This window comes from Mustela putorius, unplaced genomic scaffold, assembly GCF_011764305.1.
Source record: "Mustela putorius furo isolate JIRA1106 unplaced genomic scaffold, ASM1176430v1.1 tig00003834_pilon_pilon_pilon, whole genome shotgun sequence".
Lineage (NCBI taxonomy): Eukaryota > Metazoa > Chordata > Mammalia > Carnivora > Mustelidae > Mustela > Mustela putorius.
This window is the reverse complement of record NW_025421987.1, coordinates 44,799,293-44,824,228: the sequence shown is the minus strand read 5'-3', so window position 1 is coordinate 44,824,228 and position 24,936 is coordinate 44,799,293. Positions and strand designations below refer to the sequence as shown.

The window sequence follows — 24,936 nt, the reverse complement described above, 5'->3', positions numbered from 1 at the left end:
TTGGGGAGGGTATGTGCTTTGGTGAGTGCTGTGAAGTGTGTAAACCTGGCAATTCACAGACCTGTACCCCTGGGGATAAAAATATATGTTTATAAAAAATAAAAAATTAAAAAAAAAAAAAAGAAACAGGTGGTTTGGAGACGTTCAGTGACTCGCCCAAGGTCATACAGCTAAGATTAGAATGGGGAGACTCACAGCTTTCCAGGTCTGCCTGGCTCCTTAGCTATTGCTCCTTCCACTGCAACCTGATGCCTCCCAGTTCCATGGCTGAGGCAAACACAGATTGGAGATGCTGCTCCTCCAAAGCCTTGCGGGCCCCAGTCCTTAAATGCTAGCACTCTGTGGGCAGCAGGCCTAATTTCAGACAGATGGGGCTGAGGCTGCTGATACTCCTCTAGCCTTAGGGAGAACTGACTCATGGGCTTAGACAGGCTGGGGCCCGCAGATGGAGGTTATGTGGGGCTCCACCTGTGAAAGGCTGGGGATGTGACAAACATGGAGGATCTGAGGCCTGTCTGACGTACATTTAACCCAGAAGTGAGAGAACACTATGTTGTTCTACATCTAGTATGCCCAGGAAGACAAATCTAAGAATGTATCAAGTGACACCCAAAATGTCAAGACAAGCAAAGGATTTTCTATTTTTTTTGTAGGAAAAAGCAAAAATCAGGAAGGGATAGTTCTCTCTACCCCCTGCTCTTTGAGAATGATGTGATGTTAATAAAGACTTGAAAGGAGGCAGTTACTTTGATCTCAAGCAAAAGAATGATCTTCACTGCAGAGGTTAGAGAAAACAGAAGAAACTGAAGGTCACCTGAGAGAAAGAGGAGGCGGTCAAAGCACATTTTGCTGCTTTTCCTGAGCTTTGAGCTTTAAAGAATTAGATACCAAACGGATTGAGTGTCTAATATTGATCTTTTTATTAATACATCATATTCGTATAGGCCTTTTCAGTTATACTTATTATTTCAATCGTCAACAAATTCAATTTAGCATTTACTGAGCTTTTGGTTATGCAAAGTGCAGTTGCTTTTCCCATTCAAATTGGTTGACATAATCTCTAAAGTCCTTCCTAAATGTAGATCAAGCACATCCCGCTGGAAACTGTTTTGTATATTTTCTTTAGTATTTAAATTATCACCATGGAATTAAAAAAATAAAATACCTCTCCTCATTTTTATGTATACAGAGACTAAGTACTTATTTAGAATGGAGTCTCAATTAATGAAATTAATGAACTCTGGGTCACAGAGGGCTCTTGGTGCACCTCTGCCATGTGCCAGGGAAAGGGGGAGCCAGGGATGAAATGAAGCATCTTCCTGAAAAGTCCATTACTTGAAGATTTGTGTGTGTGTGTGTGTGTGTGTGTGTTGGAATGGGAGGTTGTAAAGTGCATATTTGTATTAAAACAAACAACCATTTTATATTCTGTGGAGTAGTGGACAAAGTCTGCTCCTTTGAGCTTTGCTATAGGCAGGTCCTAGTGCAACAGGGATATTTTTTAAGTGCTCAAGTCTGAAAAGTACTAAATCTTAATATACTTAATACTAATATACTTGTAGACATATTAAAACTTCATTAATTCAGGCTTCATTTGTTGAAATTTTTGATAATCCGAGTAAGTACTATAGTCTATGTATATATAAAAATGATATTTATTTTTTTTTAAGTTCCAAGGTGATAATTTAAATTCTAAAGGAAACTTAGAAAAAATACCCTAAAACATGTTATAAGGAGTAATTTATATTCAAATATTTAATACACAAATTACAAGTATTCTTATCTACTCATCAAAGCAGATGTGGAAATTTGATCAGTCTCCTTTTGAATTGCATTATGTATTTGAACTTTTACAAAACTTCCTTTCATTTTCTTTAACAATATTCTTATAATCAAGGCTTTTCCTTCACTTTTTTCTTCTTCCTGCCATTCGTGATAATCAGTAAGGTTTTAAATCACTAGCCACTTTCCATTTTCTACCACATAAACCTTCTAAAGAAGGTGTGGTTTCCTAGCTTCTAGTTGGGCAAGTTGTAACAGGGTCATTGTAGTAAGGTTTCCCAATATGGTTACCCTTGGAATGACCTTGTTAGCTTCAATTCAGAGGAAAATCTTGGCAAACAATAATAACCCAATGGGCCATTCCCCAGGGAAATCCTGACATGCCTAAAAGTGATATTAATCATTTCTAGCCCTGAACCATTTATTCTATTTAGATAGAAGACAATTGTCACAAATTTCCCTTCCAAAGCCAGTAGAACAAAAGTTTACAGATTAATTTCCAACTTTAATGAATTCCCTATTAAGAGGGTGGCACATTCTATGTAAAGGTCATTTGCTGCAAACACAGAATGTTGAGTTTTTAATTCTCCTTTTGGCTTCATGCATCATTTATCCCGAACCACACTGTTCCTGGGCACCAGTTCTACTCCTCCAGTCCCAGTGCTTAGGACCAAAGGAAGAAGCGGTGTGGGGAATGGAAAACATGTTATTTTGGTCACAGTGGGAGAACTGTGTATGGTCTGGGGAGTATCACCTCACCTCTACAGACTTTAGTTTCCCCAACTATGAAATGCAAGGAATGGATGAGCATCATCTTTTTGATGACTGTCAGCTCCAGTGGTACCTGCTTCTATGATATGAAGCAGGAAGAGGTGAGATTGGAAAGGTGGTGGCAACTGGTGGGTGAGTGGTAGGGGTCGGTAGTTGAAGGAAGACTATGAATGCATGACTGAAGAGCTTGAATTTTCTACAATGGACAGGGGAATCAATTTAGGTTCCCAAGAAGCTGGGTGAAGTGACAAAAGTGGTGTGAGAGTTAGAGCATCTGACTAGTGTGTAGGAGTGGATTTAAGGATGCCACACATACAGAATTATAGCAAAGTCAAAACAAGTATCTTTTCTCCTTTTCTTTTTTCAAAGATTTTATTTATCTATTTGACAGAGAGAGGGAGATCACAAGTAGGCAGAGAGGCAGGCAGAGAGAGAGGGGGAAACAGGCTCCCCACTGAGCCGAGAGCCTGATGCAGGGCTCCATCCCAGGCCCCTGAAACCATGAACTGGGCCAAAGGCAGAGATTCAACTCACTGAGCCATCCAGGTGCCCAAGACAAATAACTTATTACTTTTGCCTCCCATCAGGGAAAAGATAAACTCTGGTCTTATTGAAAAGAGCCAATTAAATAAAAAATTGTGAGCCTGGGGAAAAATGCAGGACTTGACTTCTTGTGATCCTCCAGTAATCATCCTCACCCATACCTCTGCATGAGTCCAGGCCTTTAAAATTTCCAAACAGTTTTCACAGGTGCTATCTCATATCATCTCCCTAAAACCCAAGGATTTTCCAACAATGAAAACAGTCTTAAGCCAAGGCCAAGAAGCAACTAACTGATGTCTACTCAGTGGTATTCGTGGGCAGTGGGCCATGAGCTGTGATGCATGGAAGTCTACCTCCTGGGGTCATCTGAATGGTAGATGGGATCCCTGTGTTCCTAGCCACGCAGTTGGGTGTGTATTGACTTGGTTATGCTTCCCAACCTCTTGGGAGGTGAGGAACCCTTCCATAGCCAAGTGCTTTTCAGGGCCATTATCTTCTTATCCGAAGATGGAGTAGGCAACTGTCACATGGGAGCAATCCGCAGGCAAGGAAATAGGTTTTAAATGACCTGACAATTCCTACTGATAAGTGTGTCTACTTACAGTGTTGGGTTAGTTGAGAAGGACCCCAAGATTGAACTGAGTCTCTCTTATCCATGTGCCATGGGCACAGAAATGGAATAAATTGTTCACAGGTACTCATTTTTGCTATACCTATCCTTAGGCCTTAAAAACTTAAAAACTTGGGGTTTAAAAACCCCACCCATGGGTTTACTTTCACCAAGGTGGTTTCTAATTTGCCAGGTCATTAAGTTGGTACAATGCCTACTTGCTACTATTGCCTTCAGTGCAGCCTTCAGTAGGTTCCTCATCAACTGTCTGGAAGGCCATCTCTAATACTCTTGCCCTTCTGGGTTATATAAGACTTTTTTGCCATTCACAACAGAGTGATATTTTTGGCAGATCATCATTTGGCTGCCAGCATGGTATGCATTCTCTTCCTAAAGCAAGGTAATCTTAATTTTGGCAGAGAACAAGTTGTTTCTTTTGGGAGCATGTTGAGTCCTCTTTCATAAGTTGTCGTTTGGATGCCAATAGATTATAGCCTCACCAGTAAAGTTCAACGCAAGGGACCAGTCTTCTAAATGGCTACCTGCAAGAGCACTGAGGTTTGTCCCAAATTAACTGGGTTCTGGATTACTTTCCAAAGGTGGGGGGAGATTTATTAGATTGCTAGATGAGGTTTAAGCCAGTCTCTAAAATTTGCAAGTTTTGATTCATTCACTTTGGAGATAAATTATCGTGTATCTTTGCCAAAATCCTATACATTACCGCTGTCCCTGCAAATGTATAAAACCTCAGTGTGAGTTATCTCAGTTTAATTTGTACTTTCCTCATCAGGGAAATTCCAAATTACTGCTCAATTTTCCATTGTGTTAGCAAGTAATGTGGATCTTAACTTAGATAGAGGAACACTTGTCTCTGTGACAGCTTTTAGCTTCCTGAGTGATATTCATGTTCAAGTTGCTCCTCCAAGATACCATTGGAGTCAGGACAGTTTTGCCTCGGAGATAAACATTAGTATGCCCATATATTCATAGTGTACACTTATATACCTCTAATCCCTGATTTCCTTTACTTAATTATTTTTTTATATATTCAAAACCGCTTTGCAACCTAACCTCACCTTCATAATTACGACTCCACCTATAGAGGACTCTAATGACTTTCTTAAAGATAAATATACCATTTTGCAGTCTTTTGTTTTATACAGATATATCCACACAGTTCTTCATTTTCTTGATATATATCATATGCTACGTTGGACCAATAATAATCTCTTATAGTCATTCATCCGATCATTTATTATAAACAAATATCTGTTGAGGACCTTCAATATACCTAGTCTGTATCTTATACCTTTCTAGACAGATTAAAAATTATTAAGGGTACTGATAATGTCTTGTACTCTTTTTTGATTCACTTTCATTAAGAAATACTTTGCACATAATAAATGCTCAGTGTTTATTCACTAATTAAATTTCATTTGTAACCATATTTGAAGACTGTTGGGACCCTGTATGTACATCTTTCCTTTAAAAAAAAATCTCCAATTCATATATTAGATGCCATATACATTGTTCTATACTCTGAGTGTTATTGGTTTCCAAGGCATCTATTTATTTTTATGCAATTATTAAACACCAGTCACCACAACATATAAGATAATAGGCCGAAGAGAAAAAGAAGGCCCATTAAAATTTTTTTAAAGAAAGGATGTCGCCTTACAAACTACCCTCATTTCATGAGACATTTCTTGCTTATTCAGAACATAACTTCATATCTTTTTTTACCTTCATATCTTTTAAAAAATATTATTCCGAGAACATACTAGATGTCATATATCTATGGCTGTTTAATGAGCAATTATGATCAGTGTGGTAAAGTTGAGCCAGAAGAGCTAACCGCAATTCTTTTTGCTCCATTTTTAAAATCTGTAAAGCAGGAATGAAATTAGCTGTCTTACCTACCTTATAGGTTTTGTTACACATCCTATACTATAATGTTCTCTATAAATTATTAAGCACTACATGAAAGGTGAAACCCTGGAGTTGCCTCTTTGGCAAGGTTTGGGTTCTAAGAACAGTATTTTAGGTGCAAATCACATACATCCAAAATTACCCTTTAAAAGACCTTAAATGTCAATAAATTCCGCCCAGCTATTTTTCTCCCAGGATTGGAAGATACCATTATTTCTTTGGTTGAACACCAAATGAAGAATTGTATTTAATTTCCATTCATGGGTCATGTTATTAAAAAAAATGCCCTGTGTTTTTAAGAACTATCAGTATCGGGGCACCTGGGTGGCTCAGTGGGCTAAGCCTCTGCCTTCAGCTCAGGTCCTGGGATTGAGTCCCGTATCGGGCTCTCTGCTCCGTAAGGAGCCTGCTTCCTCCTCCTCTCTCTCTCTGCTTGCCTCTCTGTCCACTTGTGATCTCTCTCTGTGAAATAAATAAAACCTTAAAAAAAAAAAAAAGGAACTATCAGTACCCTCAGTTCCCTGAAATGCTCACACAAATAATAAGCATATAAGAATGGGGACCACTGAGTGAAGGAATAGCAGATTCACTTCTCACATCGCATATTTTTTATGAACTAAAACCTATCATTATGAACTTTTTACTAATGGTTTTATAATCCATCTTTCACTGGCTCCTGCCTTTGCCTGCTGATATAAGATCTTCAGCTCCTTGAAAATCCTCTGCCCTTTATTTATTTATTTGACAGAGAGAGAGCACAAGTAAGCAGAGAGGCAGGCAGAGAGGCGGGGGGAGCAGGCTCCCCACTGAGCAGAGAGCCCAATGCAGGGCTCGAGCCTAGGACCCTGAGACCATGACCTGAGTCAAAGGCAGAGGCTTAACCCACTGAGCCATCCAGGCACCCCTGTCCATAATTTCTAAGAGCCCTGAGACAGATTTTTATATGGGTTCAAATACAAGACTTATCTGTGGCCACCTTTAAATTTTCTGTTGTCTTTGAACACTTCTGGCACTAATCCCCATTAAACCAGGTCACCACCACCTTTTACTGGACATGCTCATTATCTTCATTGTAGTCCTCAATGACTTAAAATGCTTCTGTGTTTTCTGGAGACTTCAGTACTGCAAAATTATGCTATATTTCCTGCAGAAGTGGAAACAACCCCTAATCACTCACCTATGGATTGTATTTTGTGACATAATAAAGACTTTAATGCACTCCTTTTTCTGCTCATGGTGCTTTCCAAGATTCATTCGTTAGAGAATGAATCTTCCAGATAGATAAGACATTGTTCCCCCAGTCCAAGAGTGACATCTAAGATACAGCATGACATGACACTGACTAGTTGGGACACTAGCCTAGTGCACTCTAGCAGTGCAAACGACCAAAAAGTAGCCTAGCCAAACTCTCTTGTTAGTGGTACCCACACTTCTTGACAGTCTTTCTGCCAAAACCCTTGCGCAAATCACCTCGTGGTTCTCTAAACCCATCAATTTGCTAGATATGCAATTACATGTCTGAATCTCAGTGGTGGACAAAGCTTTGTCCTACTGCATTTCTCTGTTATATTTGAATGCATTTAATCACAAAAATGATAAATTATATTATGGTGATAAAACCAACAAAATAATCAAACCTTTTATTTTTAGACTTTTCTTCTTTCCTTGTCCATATGTAAATATTTTATAAAATTGTAATTTTAATAATTATAATTAAGTTTCAATTTTCAAATGTAATCATATAGCTCATTCTGCCAACATTTTTTTTAAAGATTTTTATTTATTTTATTTATTTGACAGAGAGAGATCACAAGTAGGCAGAGAGAGAGGAGGAAGCAGGCTCCCTGCTGAGCAGAGAGCCCGATGCGGGACTCGATCCCAGGACCCTGAGATCGTGACCTGAGCCGAAGGCAGCGGCTTAACCCACTGAGCCACCCAGGCGCCCCTGCCAACATTTTTTTGAGTTCCTACTATGTGTACAATATCAACTGAGATCAAGAGAAATGCTTTACATCTCCATGTGGTTTCATTTACATGGGAAGAAAGTTAGATATAAAGGCAAACAATATGGATGTCCTCTTTGGGTGACTCCTGTCAATTTTTACTTGATGGTTTCTGTGGTGCTGAGAAATACTTCACTTTAACTCCTCTCATGCCAGATTAAAAGCTTAACCTCCACAGAATAGTTTACTTACTTAAGAGTTCCAGCTGAATATGTAGAAGAATGAAACTCGACCATTCTCTTACACCGTACACAAAGATAAACTCGAAATGGATAAAAGACCTCAACGTGAGTCAGGAATCCATTAGAATCATAGGGGAGAACATAGGCAGTAATCTCTTCAATATCAGCCACAGCAACTTCTTTCAAGATATGTCTCCAAAGGCAAAGGAAACAAAAGCAAAAATGAACTTTTAGGACTTCATCGAGATCAAAAGCTTCTGCACAGCAAAGGAAACAGTCAACAAAACAAAGAGGCAACCCAGGGATGGGAGAAGATATTTGCAAATGACAAAAGGCTGATATCCAGGACCTATAAAGAACTTCTCAATCTCAACACACACAAAACAGATAATCATGTCAAAAAAATGGGCAGAAGACATGAACAGACACTTCTCCAATGAAGACATACAAATGGCTATGAGACACATGAAAAAATGTTTATCATCACTAGCCATCAGGGAGATTCACATTAAAACTACATTGAGGTACCACCTTACACCAGTTAGAATGGCCAAAATTAGCAAGACAGGAAACAACCTGTGTTGGAAAGGATGTGGAGAAAGGGGAACCCTCCTACACTGGTGGTGGGGATGCAAGTTGGTGCAGCCACTTTGGAGAACAGTGTGGGGATTCCTTAAGAAATTAAAAATAGAGCTTCCCTATGACCCTGCAATTGCACTACTGGGTATTTACCCCAAAGATACAGATGTAGTGAAAAGAAGGGCCATTGTACCCCAATGTTTATAGGAGCAATGGCCACGGTCGCCAAAGTGTGGAAAGAACCAAGATGCCCTTCAACGGACGAATAGATAAGGAAGATGTGGTCCATATACACTATGGAGTATTAGGCTTCCATCAGAAGGGATGAATACCCAACTTTTGTATCAAGATGGATGGGACTGGTCAAGCAGAGAGAGTCAATTATCATATGGTTTCACTTATTTGTGGAGCATAACAAATAACAAGGAGGACATAGGGAGATGGAGAGGAGAAGGGAGATGAGGGAAACTGGAAGGGGAGATGAACCATGAGAGACTATGGACTCTGAAAAACAATCTGAGGGTTTTGAAGGGGCAAGGGGTGGAGGTTGGGGGAGCCAGGTGGTGGCTATTATAGAGGGCACTTATGGCATGGAGCACTGGGTGTGGTGCATAAACAATGAATTCTGTTACGCTGAAAAGAAATTAATTAAAAACAATTATCGCCCATTAAAAAAAAAAAGAGTTCCAGCTGACTTGGCCCTATAAGAGATTTGTTCCAAGATTCATTGTTTGTGACCACACCCAGTGCTCCACGCAACAGGTGCCCTCCTTAATACCCACCACCAGGCTAACCCAACCAATTGCAGGGTCATAGGGTAGCTCTATTTTTAATTTCTTAAGGAATCACCACACTGTTTTCCTAAGTGGATGCACCAACTTGCATTCCCACTAATAGTGCAAGAGGGTTCCCCTTTCTCTGCATTCTCTCCAACACTTGTTGTTTACTCTCTTGTTGATTTTGGCCATTCTAACTGGTGTAAGGTGGTATCTCAATGGGCAGAAGACACGAACAGACACTCCTCCAAAGAAGACATACAAATGGCTAATAGACACATGGAAAAATGTTCATCATCTTTAGCCATCAGGGAGATTCAAGACATTTATTTTTAATTCTTAAAAGGGCCCATACACTTTTGACCTTGAAAATATTTTATAAGCGAAGATAAACAGGCCATAGTTAGGTTTTAAAACATATACAGCAGTTAACTGCAATTTGCAAGCAAATTGTTTCTCATCTGCAAGCAAATGTGTTTCCCACCATTATCTGGCATAGTCCTGGGCACACAGCAGACACACAATAAGCACTTCCTAGTGGAATCAGGATATTCAATATTGGGTCTTTTCATATGTTTTCCAACACAGACCAGCAATATTTATAAAATTTATAGAATCACAGCCAAAGACTTTAATGATAAAAATCAGGATAATTTGGGCCACTTTTGATAAGAAGACTAAATGGGAAAACTGTATATTTAAATTCTCAGAAAATGGTTAGAGAAAGTAAAATATTGATAGGAAGATGTGCTCAACTGTCTCAGACTTGTTTATTCCTCAAAAAGAAAAAAAAAAGTTTTGACTGGCTGCATAATATGGACTTAATATAATTTAACTAACTATACCTCTGTTATTTGATACTGTTTTCCCTTATTTCCTCTAGGTCTATATCTTATATGCTAATCTTATATGCATAATTTCAAACTACTTCCAGCTCTCAATACCTCACTACATACATATCTGGCATTAACCTCTTCTTTTTGCCTGTATGTTCTTTCTTTTACCCATCGGGAAAACTGACCTTTGTTTAAAACAGTGGTCTATAAACTGCCTTCTTAGGAGGGCATATGTTATAAGCATAAAAATCTGAAAGGATTTGTCATGGCTTTGTTTTCCTTTTATCTTGGATAGTACACTCCTTTGGATGGTAAGATTAGAGTATTAATATATGATCTGTCAAAGGCTTGATATGAAACTTTTAATACAACCATAGTGTACTTCACAGTGGCAATATTTCAAACACGGTCCTTCTTTTTGGGTAGTCACCCACTACTTTCCCATTTGGGCACACCACATTGGTTGGAACAAGCATGTCCAAGTATGCTGTCTTTTGACTCTGGGCACATTTTAGCAACCACACAAGTATGTTCCCTCAGAGACTTTCCTACAGTGACAATGTCTTATATCTGCTAAAATATCTCCCACAATTCTCCACTGTCTACAAAACAGAGTCCAGATATCTTGGTGTAACATTCAAAGCTCTGTCAAATCTGGCCTCAAACTACCTTTTAAACCTTATCTTCCATTAGTCTTCTCTATCAACTTTCTGTTCTAGCCAAACTGGTTTTTCTGAAGTCAGAAGAACAGACTCCCATTGCCCTTAGTTGCTCTGATAGCTCCACTGACCTCAAGAGTTTACTAGAAGGGTGTTTGTTCAGGGGGCTGGAAATGAAGTGGGGGAAAATAATTTACTTCCTTTCTCTTTTCTTCATCTTCAAATTCTAGTACTCATCCTTTAAGATCCACTTTAGAAAAAAAAAAAAAAGGAAAATAAATCCACTTTAGATTGAAAATATAATTTTCACTCACCTATTATAAACAGGACAGCGTGAGCAGTTTGAGCGAATTATGTTCTGATTCATAAATTTTTTATGGATTCAAAATGTGATTTTAAATAAATATTTATTTAACTTTTCAGGTGTTTGTTTTCCTAGAAGATAAGCTCCCCAAGAGCACAGAGCCACTCATGTGGCTCATGTACCTCTTTATATCAGGTGTCTTTGTAACAGATGTGATGTCTTGCATACAGTATGTACTTAGTAGATAGACGAGTTTTATTAATTTAACTCACATTACAAGAGATTATCAATAAAAATGTTATCCAAAATGTTGGATAGCTTTGCTGAGAAATTTGGAGCCTTTGCTAAGAATCCCATGCAATCAAGGACGCCTGGGTGGCTCAGTTGGTTAAGCGGCTGCCTTCAGCTCAGCATCCTGGGATCGAGTCCCACATCGGGCTCCTTGCTTGGCGGGGAGCCTGCTTCTCCCTCTGCCTCTGCCTACCACTCTGTCTACTTGTGCTCACTCGCTCTCTCCCCCCCCCTCTCTGACAAATAAATAAATAAAATCTTAAAAAAAAAAGAAAAAGAAAAAAGAATCCCATGCAATCAGAGGCTTTCTGAGTAATATGTGAATCACAGTGAAGAAATGAATTAATCTGGCGATGAATTTCCTTTAAAACCAAATACACTTATTGTAAAAATATTAAATGAAAACATTTAAAGTTAATATTTTCATCTATAATTAAATATGCTAATATATTAACAAAATTATTCCAATTTCTATCTTCCTTTTCAGTCTTGATCCAAATGTATGTATATGTAGCAGAATCGGAAATCTGGTAACATACAATCTGCAGTTCTATAATTTTTCAATTAGTATTGTTTCTGAGCTGCTATTAGTCTTTACATTGTTACTGACTGCATAATATATGGACTTAATATAATTTACCTAGCTACACCTCTACCAAATCCTCTTTATTTTCTTTAGGTTTGTATCCTATATGCTAATCTTATATGCATTATTTCAAACTACCTCCAATTCTCTCAATATCTCATTACATACATTACATTTCTGGCATTGCATAACCTCTTCTCTTTGCCTGTATGTTCTTCCCTTTATCCATCTGGAAAACTGACCTTTGTTTAAAATAGTTGTCTACAAATATTTTTGATCTTATACCCTACAAGTAAAGAATGTATTAATATTTGTTCCAATATAATCTGCATATTTATAAAACATACACTCTTGACCTAATGTAATATACACATATAAGACATATAGGAATAAAAAAGGTTATAGTACAATAAACAATATTTAAATATTGATTTTTAATTAAGCCTTCAAACAGTTTTGTTCTCACCCCTCACCCCCCTCAAAACTAGTAACACTGTCCCAGATGCAAAGTCTTTAAGCATTTTGGTAATTGTAAAGACATCTCACCAGCACTCACTACATCTTAATCATACTTAAACTTAGAGTAAGCTTTGTCTTTACCTATAGTGGATGGCAACTTTGTATTTCCAAAATTCTTCCCAAGAATTTCAGAATGTTCAGGCCCATTTCTTGTCAAATTTGCTTAGCTCATACTGTTTTTACCTAATGATGTAAAATGATGAAGAATTTCTGCCAAGAGCAGGGGAATGTCATCTTTGCTTTTTTGTTTGTTCACTTACTCTTGCACTGTTAGTAAAATATGTCATCTATATTTGTAGGAATCATTTCCACTTGTGAGGCTTGATTTAATTAAAAGCCAAATATGACTGAAAATCCACCTAATTAAGCACAAATAAAATGCCATATATTGCTGAATACTTAAAAAGCAGGAGGGTGCCTTGTATGCACAACTCCTTCAAGACTGTGTATCCCTCCTCTTCTTTTAGGATAGCTGTAATGTGAACCATATGACACCTCTTCCTCTGACACAGGTTCTGAGAAGGATGCCAGTATCTACCAGTTAATTAATCATTGGAAAGGTAATTTCTTACTTTTTAAAAGATAAAAATAACTACAAAAGGTTATTCTGTACAACCTTTGGGTGCATACACTCAATTTTGGAGACCAATAGTTTAAACACAATTTAGAAAATGATCTCTGGGACATCTCTCCCCCATGCTAGTCCATAGCTGCCCAAATGACATTATGATGTTGTCTCTCTACAAGTCTCCACTCCACAAAAGCTCCTCTAAGACTAGAACAAGACAGTAGTCCTCTCTGAATGGCTTTATCTTAATATTTCTGTATTCTAGGCCTGACACAGTGCCCTACAGAGAGATCAGGAGCTGAATAAAGGATCACTAAATGGATTTTGTGAAACTTCTTATGGATTGTTTCTTTCAGGTGATTTTCTAAGGAGAAATTACCAGGGTAAGGGTATAAGAATTAAGTTATAGGTTTGAAAACTACTTTCTAGCTATGTAAACTTGAGCAAGTTACTTCTCCTGTTCCTCAGTTTTCTCATCAGTAAAATAGAGAAAAATTTCATTTACTATCTAAGGGCTTATGTGCCCCAAACACCTACCACAGTCCTCACATCAGTTAACTTTTATTGTTGGTAAAAGGTACAATTTTCATTAAATGGGACTCTGAGTGGAAAGGAGAGACCTAAAGTAACAAAGACAAGAAAAGATGAGAAAACCTCCAGAAAAAACAAGTAATAAAATGGCAATGAATACATGTCGATCAATAGTTACTTTGAATGTAAATGGATTAAACATGTCAATCAAAAGACATAGGGTGGGGATGTCTGGGTGGCTCAGTTGGTTAATGCCTGGGATCAAATCCTGCATTGGGCTCCTTGTTCAGTGGAGAGCCTACTTTTCCCTCTGCCTGCTGTGCTCCCTACTTGTGTGTACACACTTGATCTTTCTCCTCTGACAAATAAATCTTTGGGGGCGGGGGGGTGGGAAAACCACAGGTTTCAGAACTGATTAAAACAAAACAAAACAATATAAAACAAGACCCATCTATATGCTGCCTACAAGAGACTCATTTTAGACCTAAGGACACCTGCAGATTGAAAGTGAGGAGGTGGAGAAACATTTATCAGGCAAATGGATGTCTAAAGAAAGGGAGTAGCAATACTTATATTGGACAAATTAGGCTTTAAAGCAGACTGTGGAGTGCTGCGTAGCTCAGTCAGGTAAGCACTCAACTCTTGATTTCGGCTCAGGTCATGATCTCTGTGTTGTGAGACTGAGCCCTGTGACAGGCTCCACCCTGGGCATGGAACCTGCTTGAAGCCTCCCTCTTTCCCTCTCGCCCTTCCCCCACCCCCACTTGCTCTCAATAAATAAATATATAACCAAAACAAAGACTGTAACAAGAGACAAAGAAGGGAACTATATAATCATAAAGGGGACAAACCAATTGTAAATATTTATGCACCCAACATGAGAGCACCCAAATATATAAAACAATCAATAACAAACATAAAGGATCTAATTGATAATAATACTATAATATTGGGAAACTTTAAATCCCCACTTACACCAATGGACAGATCATGTAAACAGAAAATAAACAATGAAACAATGGCTTTGAATGACACACTGGACCAGATGGACTTAACAGATATATTCAGAACATTCCATCCTTAAAACAGCAAAATACACATTCTTTGCAAGTGCACATGGAACATTCTCCAGAATATCACATCAGAAAACAGGCCTCAACAAATACCATGCCATAGTCATATCATGCACCTTTTCTGACTATAACACTATAAAACTAGAAGTCAACCACAAGAAAAAATCTGGAAAGACCAAAAATACATGGAGGTTGAACACCATGCTACTAAACAATGCAAGAGTCAATCAGGAAATTAAAGAAGAAAATATTAAAAAATACACGGAAACAAGTGAAAATAAAAACACAACAGTCCGAGACCTTCAGGATACACCAAAAGCAATCCTAAGAGGGAAATGTACAGCAATACAGGCCTGTCTCAAGAAGCAAGAAATAAACAACCTAGCTTTACACCTATAGGAGCTAGAAAAAGAACAACAAATGAAGCCTAATGTCAGCAGAAGGAAGGAAAGAATAAAGATTAGGGCAGAAATAAATGATACAGAAACTAAAACAAAAAACAAAAAACAAAAAAACAAGAGAACAGATCAATGAAACCAGGAGCTGGTTCTCTGAAAAAAAATAATAAAATTGAGAAACCTCTAGTCAGACTTGTCAAAAAGAAAAGAGAAAGGGCCCAAATAAATAAAATCACAAACAAGAAAGGAGAAATCACAACCAATACCACAGAAATACAAACAATTATGAGAGAATATCACGAAAAACTACATGCCAATAAAGCAGACAACCTAGAAGAAATGGATAATTTCCTAGAAGCATATAAACTACCAAAACTGAAATAGGAAGAAATAAAAAACTTAAACAGGCTGATAACAAGCAAAGAATTGAATCGGTAATCAAAAAACTCCCAACAAACAAAAGTCCAGGACCAGATGGCCACACAGGTGAATTCTACCATTTAAAAAAGAGTTAATACTTATTTTTCTGAAATTGTGCCAAAAAATAGAAAAGGAAGGAAAAGTTTCAAATTTATTTTATGAGGCCAGCATTACCCTCATACCCAAACCAGATAAAGACTCCCCTAAAAAACTCCAAGCCAGATCTCTGATGAACACGGAGGCAAAAATTCTCACGAAAATACTAGCAAACCAAAGTCAACAATAAATGTTAAAAAAATCACTCATCATGAGTAAGTGGGATTTATTCCTGGGTTGCAAGTGTGATTCAATATTCACAAATCAATCAATATGACACACCACATTAATAAAGGAAAGGAGAACCATATGATCATTTTAATAGATGCAGAAAAAGGATCTGGCAAAGCTCAACATTCATTCATGATAAAAACTCTCAATAAAGTAGGTTTAGTGGGAATATACTTCAACACAATAAATGCCATATATGAGAAACCCACAGCTAATATCATACTAAATGGGGAACAAATGAGAGCTTTTCCTCTATGGTCAGGAATAAGCACAGATGTCCACCTTCACCACTCTTACCACTGTTATTTAACACTATTATGTAACACAGCATTGGAAGTCCAAGCCACAGCAATCAGACAACAAAAAGAAATAAAAGGCATCCACATAGGCAAGGAAGAACTAAAACTTTCACTATTTGCAAATGACATGATACTAACATATAGAAAACCCAAAAGAGTCCACCAAGAAAAACCTGCTAGAACTGATAAATAAATTAAGTAAAGTCACAGGATACAAAATCAATATACAGAAATCTGTTGCATTTCTATACACCGATAATTGAGTTGCATTCCTATACACTAGTAACAAAACAGGAGAAAGAGTAATTAAGAAATCAATCCCATTTACAATTGCACCAAAACCAAAAAGATATGTAGGAGTAAACCTAACCAAAGAGAAAGACCTGTACTCTGTACTCTGAAAACTATAAAACCCTGAAGAAAGAAACTGAAGATGACATAAAGGAAAGACATGTCATGCTCAAGGATCAGAAGAACAAATATTGTTGAAATGTCTATACTACCCAAAGCAATCTCCGCATTTAATGCAATTCCTACCAAAATACCACCAGCATTTTTCAGAGCCAGAACAAATAATCCTAACATTTGTAGGAATTACTAAAGATCCCAAATAGCCAAAGCAAATTTGAAAAAGAAAAACAAAGCTGGGAACATCACAATTCCAGATTTTAAGTTACATTACAAAGTTGTAGTGATCAAAACAGTATGGTACTGGCACAAAAACAGACACATAGATCAACAGAACAGAAAACCCAGAAATGAATCACAACTATATGGTCAATTAATCCTGACAAAGCAGGAACAAATATTCAATGGGAAAAAGACAGTCTCTTCAACAAATGGTGTTTGGAAAACTGGAGAGTAACATGCAAAAGAATGAAACTGGACTTTATTATATCAAACACAAAAATAAATTAAAAAACTAAAGACCTAAATGTGAGACCTGAAACCATAAAAATCCTAGAAGAGAATATAGGCAGTAACTTCTTTGACATTGGTTACAGCATCTCCCTTCTAGACAAGTTTCTTGAGGAAGGAGAAACAAAAGCAAAAACAAACTCTTTGGACTTAACAAAATAAAAAGCTTTTGCACAGCAAAACAATCAGCAAAATTAAGAGCCTACAGAATGGGAGAAGCTATTTGCAATGACTACCTGAGAAAGGGTTAGCATAAAACTCAACATCCGAAAAATAATTACTTACCTTTCCTGTTAGATTATTTTCCTATAGAACATTTATCAACATTATTGACTAATAGTTCCTGTGTAAGTTGCAGTTTATTAATTCCTAATCAAATTGAGCAATTTCACTTTTTTCTTTCATTCTTCTACAGTCTTACCTTTGTGTTTTCTTCCTTTTTTTTTTTTTAAAGGTTTTTATTTTTAAAAAGATTTTATTTATTTATTTGACAGAGTTCACAAATAGGCAGAGAGGCAGGCAGAAAGAGAGAGAAAAAAGGAAGCAGGCTCCCTCCTGAGCAGAGAGCCCGATGCATGACTCGATCCCAGGATCCTGAGATCATGACCTGAGCTGAAGGCAGAGGCTTAACCCACTGAGCCACCCAGGCGCCCTCTTTGTGTTTTCTTAAGTGTTTTGTTTTTTATGTAAAAGTGGAAAATGAAGATATTACTGGAAAGCATGGAGACAATAAAGATAATCCAAAATGCCATCAAAGTTCATTATTTCCAGACATCTGTGTGTGCTTGCACAAACAATTTTATGTGAATGAGATTAACGATGTAACTTTTTGATGGAAGGCAGACTAATTTAGCAGAAAGACACTCAGGTGTAAATCCCATCCCAGCTCTTTCATTTTTAAAAAACGATTTATTTATTTTGAGAGAGAAAGTGAGAGCAAGTGCACAAATGCAAGTGGGAGAAGGGGCAAAGAGACTCCGCAAGCAGATTCCATAGTGCCCATGACCCATGACCTGAGCTAAAACCAAGAATTGGATGCTCAACCATAAGCCACCCAGGTGCCCTTCCAGCTCTGCCATTACTGATCATGTGAATTGAGTGTGTATTTACTTTTCCCTCCGTGTATTAAAAGAAGGGCTAATAACAACTATCTCAGGGTTTTGAGAGAAATGACATAGGTACTCAATAATGTAAGTTACTTTTCCCTTTTTCTTAACCTTTGACCTTGACATTGGAGGGCTTTCCTAGAGTTCATCATAAACAACTCTTGTTTATCTCATAGTATTTGACTGCAAGTATCTGGAACAAAGAGACCATATCTTACTAAATTTTGAAGAGCCCCCAAATGTTGGCTAAATAAATGAGGTCCTAAAAAGAAGAGTTTTCTTGTGACTTCTATTTGGAATGGTTGACTCTGGGTTCATTTAATTAAACTGCATCTCATATTCTACTTGCTATCTTCATTCTTAATGCTATCTATATTTTCTCCTAGTTTCAATGAAAAAATGCAGCTAAGTGGGAGTGCCTGGGTGGCTCAGTTAGTTTAGTGTCTGATTCTCTCTCTCCCTTTTTTTGAATTTTATTTTTTATTTTATTTAAGATTAAAAAAATTATTTGAGAGAGTGAGAGAGAGAGAGAGAGAGAGAGAACAAGTGGGGAGGGGCAGAGGAAGAGAAAGAAGCACACTCCTTGCTGAGCAGGGAACCCAATATGGGGCTCAATCCTGGGACTCCAGAATCATGACCTGAACCAAAGGCGGACACTTAACCAACTAGGCCACCCAGGTGCCTCTGATTCTTGATTTTTGGCTCAGGTCATGATCTCAGGGTCCTGAGATCCAGCACCAAGTTGGGCTCCGCACTCAGCGGGACACCTGCTTGAGATGCTTTCTTCCTCTCCCTTTGCTCCTCCTCCTGCTCATGCAGGCACTCTCTCTAATAAATAAATAAATCTTAAAAAAAATCTTTAAAAACAATGTAGCCAAGTGATTTTAAGCAAGTCACTTACTGTACCATACAGTTTCCTCATTTTAAAAAGAGGATAATAGATTCATACTAGTACTTCCTGAACTTCACAAACATGATAGTACTTCCCAATTACAAAAGCTATACAAATTTGTTATTACTATAAGAAGTTAGTTCATTGTCTATTTTAATTCATAATTATTATCTTGTGGACTCACTCACCAATCTCTTTTTTGTCCTACTATACTACCTGTTCTGTACACCCATTTTTCCTACATTTATCTTTTTCTAATCCTTTGGTTTACTGTTGTTGTGGCGTGAAATCACTGATCTCTGCAAGGGAACATTTGATAAGCACTGGAGGAAACCAAACTAGAGATACATTCACAAGTCACACACAGTTCAAGACCGAAGGCTTAGACTTTAAGATAAGGCAAGATAGACCAGGAGAGGTGAGGAACAAGTTTCAGAGAAATATGGAATAGAGGCTAGGAACAGATCTGAATCCTGACTCTGTTACTTTAGCTATGTGGACTTAGTAAATCTTTCTGGTCCTACATTTCCACATCTGTAAAGTGCAGGTACTTACATCATAGTATTATAAATTTGAGATATGTGTGTGAAGCACTTAAGAACAGTGCCTGGCACATTGTAAACACTCAGTAAATATCAACTATTATAATTATTATAAGCTGATCAGTGGTTGACAACAGGTGGGAAGGTAAAGCAAGAGTTTGAAAGTTCAGAGAAACACTGAACGTTAACTTTAGCAGTTCTGTATTTTCTCATTAACTTGTCCCTTAAGCCCGACTTCTAGACTGAAGTACTTTTTTCCCTTAAAATTTTCTTGGGTCAGATTTTTTAAAAACAGCAACAGTTCAAAATATTTGAAGGCAGTAATAGTGAAGCTGCTAATCATAACCTTAAGTTTGACTATTTTTCTACTTTATTGTATACAGAACAGCCATGTTTCCAATTTGTATAACCTAAACATTTTGTTACTTACTTTCCTGCTGGTATAACTGAAGTAGGGGTAGAGACTAAAGAGGAAGTCAGGATTTAAAGCTTTGCTTCACATTTCAGGTACTAGAGGCAAAAGTTTTTCATAATGCCATAATGGAGAGACAACATTCACCTGACAAAGTTGCCATGCACTGAGTTTGCTTTTAACATTCTTTATCCGTTACTGTGACATACATCCAGATACCTGAGTTTTTCTTTCTTTTTCTTTTTTTTTTTTTAAAGATTTTATTTATTTATCTGACAAAGAGAGAGAGAGATCACAAGTAGGCAGAGAGGCAGGCAGAGAGCTAGAGGGGGAAGCAGGCTCCCTGCTGAGCAGAGAGCCTGATGCAGGGCTTGATCCCAGGACCCCAGGACCATGACCTGAGCCAAAGGCAGAGGCTTAACCCACTGAGCCACCCAGGCGCCCCCAGATACCAGAGTTCTTGAATACAAGAGCCACTACTGGCTATAAAACCTATGCTCAGGTTTGATACTACAAACTTACTGCATTCTGGCCACATCTACTCCTGCATGTTTTTAGTTTGGCCTACTGGGTTCTGAGTATTGGTTGCCAATACTTAAAAACTGAAACATTTCACACAAAAATCCAGCCTTAGGGTTTCTCTTGGGGGAAGAAAAACATGTATCTCAGAACACTGGACCCACATTCTTGTGAGCAACAATCTGTTAGTGCTTAACAGCTGGTCGTTTCAGTTACAGCATGGACACTGATTTGCCACATTTCTTATCATTCTCCATTGTTTTACACCAGGCCAGTTTCATTCATTTGCTTTATTATTCTGCACCCTCCCGTCCCCCGTAGATATTTGAGTTTGCAAACCCTGTCTAGATAGACTTTTCCTGTCTCCGATCAAAGTTTACTTTGTTCCAAGTTCCTCACAAGTTTTTCAAAGCAATAGCTAAGTAATCTCATCAATTATGAGTATTTTTGCATGTGCTTTCTGGAGATAGTATCTTCATAAAAAGGATGACTCTGCACGTGGAAATTACAGGCACCACGGGATTACAGTCAGGACGGCAACTGTTCATTCTACTTTTTCTACTATCCTGGCGTAGCCATACCTTACTGTCCTCAGGCAAGCCTAGGGAATTGCTTCTCAGTAGAACAATGAACACCCCCCTCCGTGGGCAACCTACTTATCTAGTACTTTTATAGACTGCCCTATTTCCAAAGGACCAAAAGCTCTGGGCCATTCTGACTCCCCGTTTCCTCGGAGGCTTCAGGATATCCGGCCTGACGGCATTTCCCCATACCTGTTTTCGGGGCTTGCTTTGCGCTGGGCAGTCGCGCCCAAGGAGCGTGCGCATCCAGCATGAGCTCATTTCTCAGGGGCGTTTCCAGAAGGCCCGGACTGGCTGCGCACACTAGGCGTAGTCGGCCTCACTTTATCAATGGCCACCGCTGCTGGGAGGGTGCAAGCGCCCGGAGGCGCTGCCTCACTAGAAGCTTTGTTCCTACTTTAGCGTCGGAGAGTTCGCACCCAGCCGGGTAGGCGCCCTGGACCCGTCTGGCCCTTTCGGGGAAGACGCTGGTTCTTTGGACGCGCTATCCCGGGCGGAGGGAAGGCTCCGACCCGCAATTTGAGCCGCGCCGGGCGGAGAGACTCTTGGTGGGTGGGGAGAGCCCCTCTGAACTCTCTGTTCGCTTGAGCGCTCCGAGCCCAGCGCCGCCGACCGCAGCAGTTTCGGACCGGCTGCGCAGAGTGCCCGCGCTCCCTATCTGCGGTTTCCACAACGGCTGAGAGAAGCCGCAGACAAACCCATCACACACCGTCTGCCACGACCCCTCTAGAGCTTCCCTCCGCTCCCGGGACAGCCGCCGGGGGCGAAAGGCCAATCACACCGCATCTAGGTCTTGCGATTGGACGACAGTGAGTGCTGATTGGCTGCCGCTACGGGTTTCGGCCTCCCTCCTTTTCCCTTTTGCCCCCACTCCAGTTCCAAGGCTTCAAGCCAATGAGAAGGCGCTTTATAGACGCCCTCCCTTTTCTTTCTTCTTCTCCCCACCTTGGCGAGGGAGGAGACGTTCTGACTGGCCGTACTGTCCTCGGAAGCCCCCTCGTTTCACCAATCACCGAGGGAGGTACACTCCCAGCGGAGTTGTCGGCCAATTACAAGGCGCGGCCGCGGCGCCCAGCCGTGCCGTTTCACCGGTGACTCCGGGTTTCACCGTCCTTAACTCTTCAAGCTTTTTCGTAAGGGCCGGCCACTGTGATTGGCCACTGCTGCCATTGTCGAATTTCTCCTCTAGCCAGCCACAGAACTAGAACCCACCTTCTTCTCCATCGGCTATCTTCGGCATTTTCCGCTTTTTGGGCGTGGATTTCTAGCGACACTTCCTAATTGGTGTCTCAGGTCGATCGGCTTTTTCCGGGCGGAGTGGCAAACAATCGACGTCTGTGATTGGCTCTGCTCTGGCTTCGGCTCCGTAGCCGAAGCAGGCAGGCGCGGACCTCGGACGGCGATTCCCAGACGCCTGTTACGCGGGTGGCGGGGCGCTGGGCGGTGTAAGGCTGGGTGGGGGAGGAAGGAGGCGGAGGACGAGTAGGAGGGGGGAGGGTGAGTGGGGAAGAGCTAGGCGGCTGCGCAGACGGCGCTCCTCACACAGAGCAGCCCCCGACCCGGGCGAATGCAGGCTTGTGCTGCCGCCGCCGCCAACGCCGCCGCCGCCGCCGCCCGGGCCGAGTGACAAAGGAAGGAAGGAAGGAAGCGAGGAGGAGCCGGCCCCGCAGCCGCTGACAGGGCTCCGGGCTGGGGGCAAAGCGCGGAGACTTCCTGAGCGGGCACCGAGCAGAGGCGAGGGGCGGGAGGGCGGCCGCGCTGGTGCCGCGGACGGGGAGGGGGCCCCAGGGGACGGAAGCGGTTGCCGGGTTCCCATGTCCCCGGCGTATGGGGAGCAGTCGAGGATCCGCTGCCTGGGGTCTGAAGGGAGCTGCCTCCGCCACAGCCGCCGCCATGGCCGCTGGATCCAGCCGCCGCCTGCAGCTGCTCCTGGCGCAATGAGAAGAGGAGCCGCCGCCACCGCCCGCCTCTGACTGACTCGCGACTCCGCCGCCTTCCAGTTCGCCGGGCCCCCGCCGTCTGCCCGCCGGATCCCGCCGCTGCCGGAGCCGCAGCGTTTCCCGTCGCATCTCCGAGCCACCCCCTCCCTCTCCCTCCCTCTTTCCCATCCCCCCTTCTTTTCAAGCGTGAGACTCGTGATCCTTCCGCCGCTTTCCTTCTTCATTGACTCGGAAAAAAAATCCCCGAGGAAAATATAATATTCAGAGTACTTATTTTCAATCAAGTATTTGCCCCCGTTTCACGTGATATATATATTTTTAAGACTCCCCCCTCCCTTTCCTTGGAAAGGAAAAAGGGAGGGGAAAGAACTGTATTTTTTTCCCAGCCCCAAATCATCTATATGTTAAATATCCATACTGATCTGTCTTGAAGGAGAAATACATCGCTTGGTTTTTTTTTTTTTTTTTTTTTTTTTAAATAGCTGTACAGAAAGGAGTGAAAAGCCAAGAAGACGAAGTCTTTTTTTTTTTTTTTTTAAATCTTCTTTTGGGACAACTTAATGCTGCATTTATCATTAACCTAACACCCCAGCATAAAACAAAAGGAAGAAAAGGAAGGAAGGAAAAGAGGGTGATTCGGGAAAAGAGTGATCATGTCAGGGCGGCCCAGAACCACCTCCTTTGCGGAGAGCTGCAAGCCAGTGCAGCAGCCTTCAGCTTTTGGCAGCATGAAAGTTAGCAGTGAGTATTGATTTTATTTTACACCCCTTCTCCACCTCACCCTTAAAATACAAAGCCTTTACTAACCAGGATCTTAAAATATTAGATCTTCTGCTAATAATAATCAAGAGGTAGTGGAAAAGGGCAAAAACCTGTCTTCAGTCAAGGATGAGGCAGCTCCCTCTCTATTCCCATACCACTTCCCCCTGTCTCATTAACCTTGAATTGAGAGAATATGCTTTTTACTTGGATGATTTGATTTGAAAGTTGCTTCTTTTCTTATACTTTTTGTGCTCTTGGTAGTCAGCTTTATCAAGTGCTTGAGTATTTCCATGTTGAAATAGTGATGAAAGTATTTTCTTGCTCATCCTTTCGAATTTGGAGGACTATTCAATCCTTACGTACATTTACAGTGTATTTGTCTTTTGGAATGAGGGTTATTTTATTTAGCTCAGGTCTTAGGGGTTGTCATAGTTCTGTATACTTGCTAGAAAGACTAAATGTCAGTCTCCTAACATTTGTTTCTTGTTTGTGTGACTACAGAGTATTTGGTCTTAATTCAGAGATGAACTTGCTTAGTACCTAGCATTCACGTTTGGAGGCGAGGCTTGAGTTCTCCCTTTAGAAAGGGTCTGTGGGAGCTGGTAGAGACCCAGTAGCATCGCTACAGGCATTGTTTTAATTGCACACGTTTTAATGTGATCTCTTAACCTTCCCGTTTTGACATTACCAATTTACCACTATATAATTTATGTTTAATCAAAAGGTAACTTGGAAGTAGGTTCAAGTTTTGATTGAGGTTTGTATTGTCATGTTGCCAGATACTAAGTTGAATGTTAATTGTCACTGACTCATCATTAAGTTCAGTTTTGGGGTGCCATGGCATTCAGCGTTTGTTAAATTATCTAGAAGTCAAACGTCCCTTCTTAGGACTATTTAAAATACTCTTGCATTGGTTTCCTCCCACATTTAGGTAAAACTATGGGTTTAGTTATTACATTATGGATTTAGACCTTTCTGTCACAGGCTTTGCAGAAGGCTGTAGTCCTGAGTATAATAGGGATATTTGAGCTTGTGTTCAGGGTTGTTGCTAGACTGTACTTTTGTCCCAGATTTGTGCTAAATAGTCTGTGTTTGGTATACTAAGTATCTACTGTTCTAGAGTATCTCTATTTGTAGATAGGTATTTAGTGACAGTTTATTTAAACCATACTTCCAGAATTTGACAAAAATATCTACATTGTTTCCTTATTCCTGGAGAAAGGGGCATAGTGAGGGCAAAGAAAAACTGTTGCCTAGGAGAGAACTGAAAAACTGAGA

At 40.0% G+C, this 24,936-nt stretch overlaps 2 protein-coding genes across 4 annotated transcripts in view; one reads left to right on the top strand and one right to left on the bottom strand.

Moving 5' to 3' along the window:
• The window catches only part of LOC101693437 (developmental regulatory protein wetA-like), a 62,379-nt gene extending 39,259 nt beyond the window's left edge, over window positions 1-23,120 (bottom strand). The window contains exon 1 of the mRNA XM_004772795.3: window positions 21,149-23,120. Coding sequence (XP_004772852.1) covers window positions 22,374-23,120 — 747 coding nt within the window. The 3' untranslated portion in view covers window positions 21,149-22,373. The remainder of the gene's footprint in view (window positions 1-21,148) is intronic.
• The window catches only part of GSK3B (glycogen synthase kinase 3 beta), a 214,735-nt gene continuing 212,871 nt past the window's right edge, over window positions 23,073-24,936 (top strand). For all 3 annotated transcript variants that reach the window (XM_004772792.3, XM_004772791.3, XM_013046044.2), the window contains exon 1: window positions 23,073-23,637. In XM_004772792.3, the coding sequence (XP_004772849.1) occupies window positions 23,550-23,637 (88 nt within the window). In that variant the 5' untranslated portion in view covers window positions 23,073-23,549. The remainder of the gene's footprint in view (window positions 23,638-24,936) is intronic.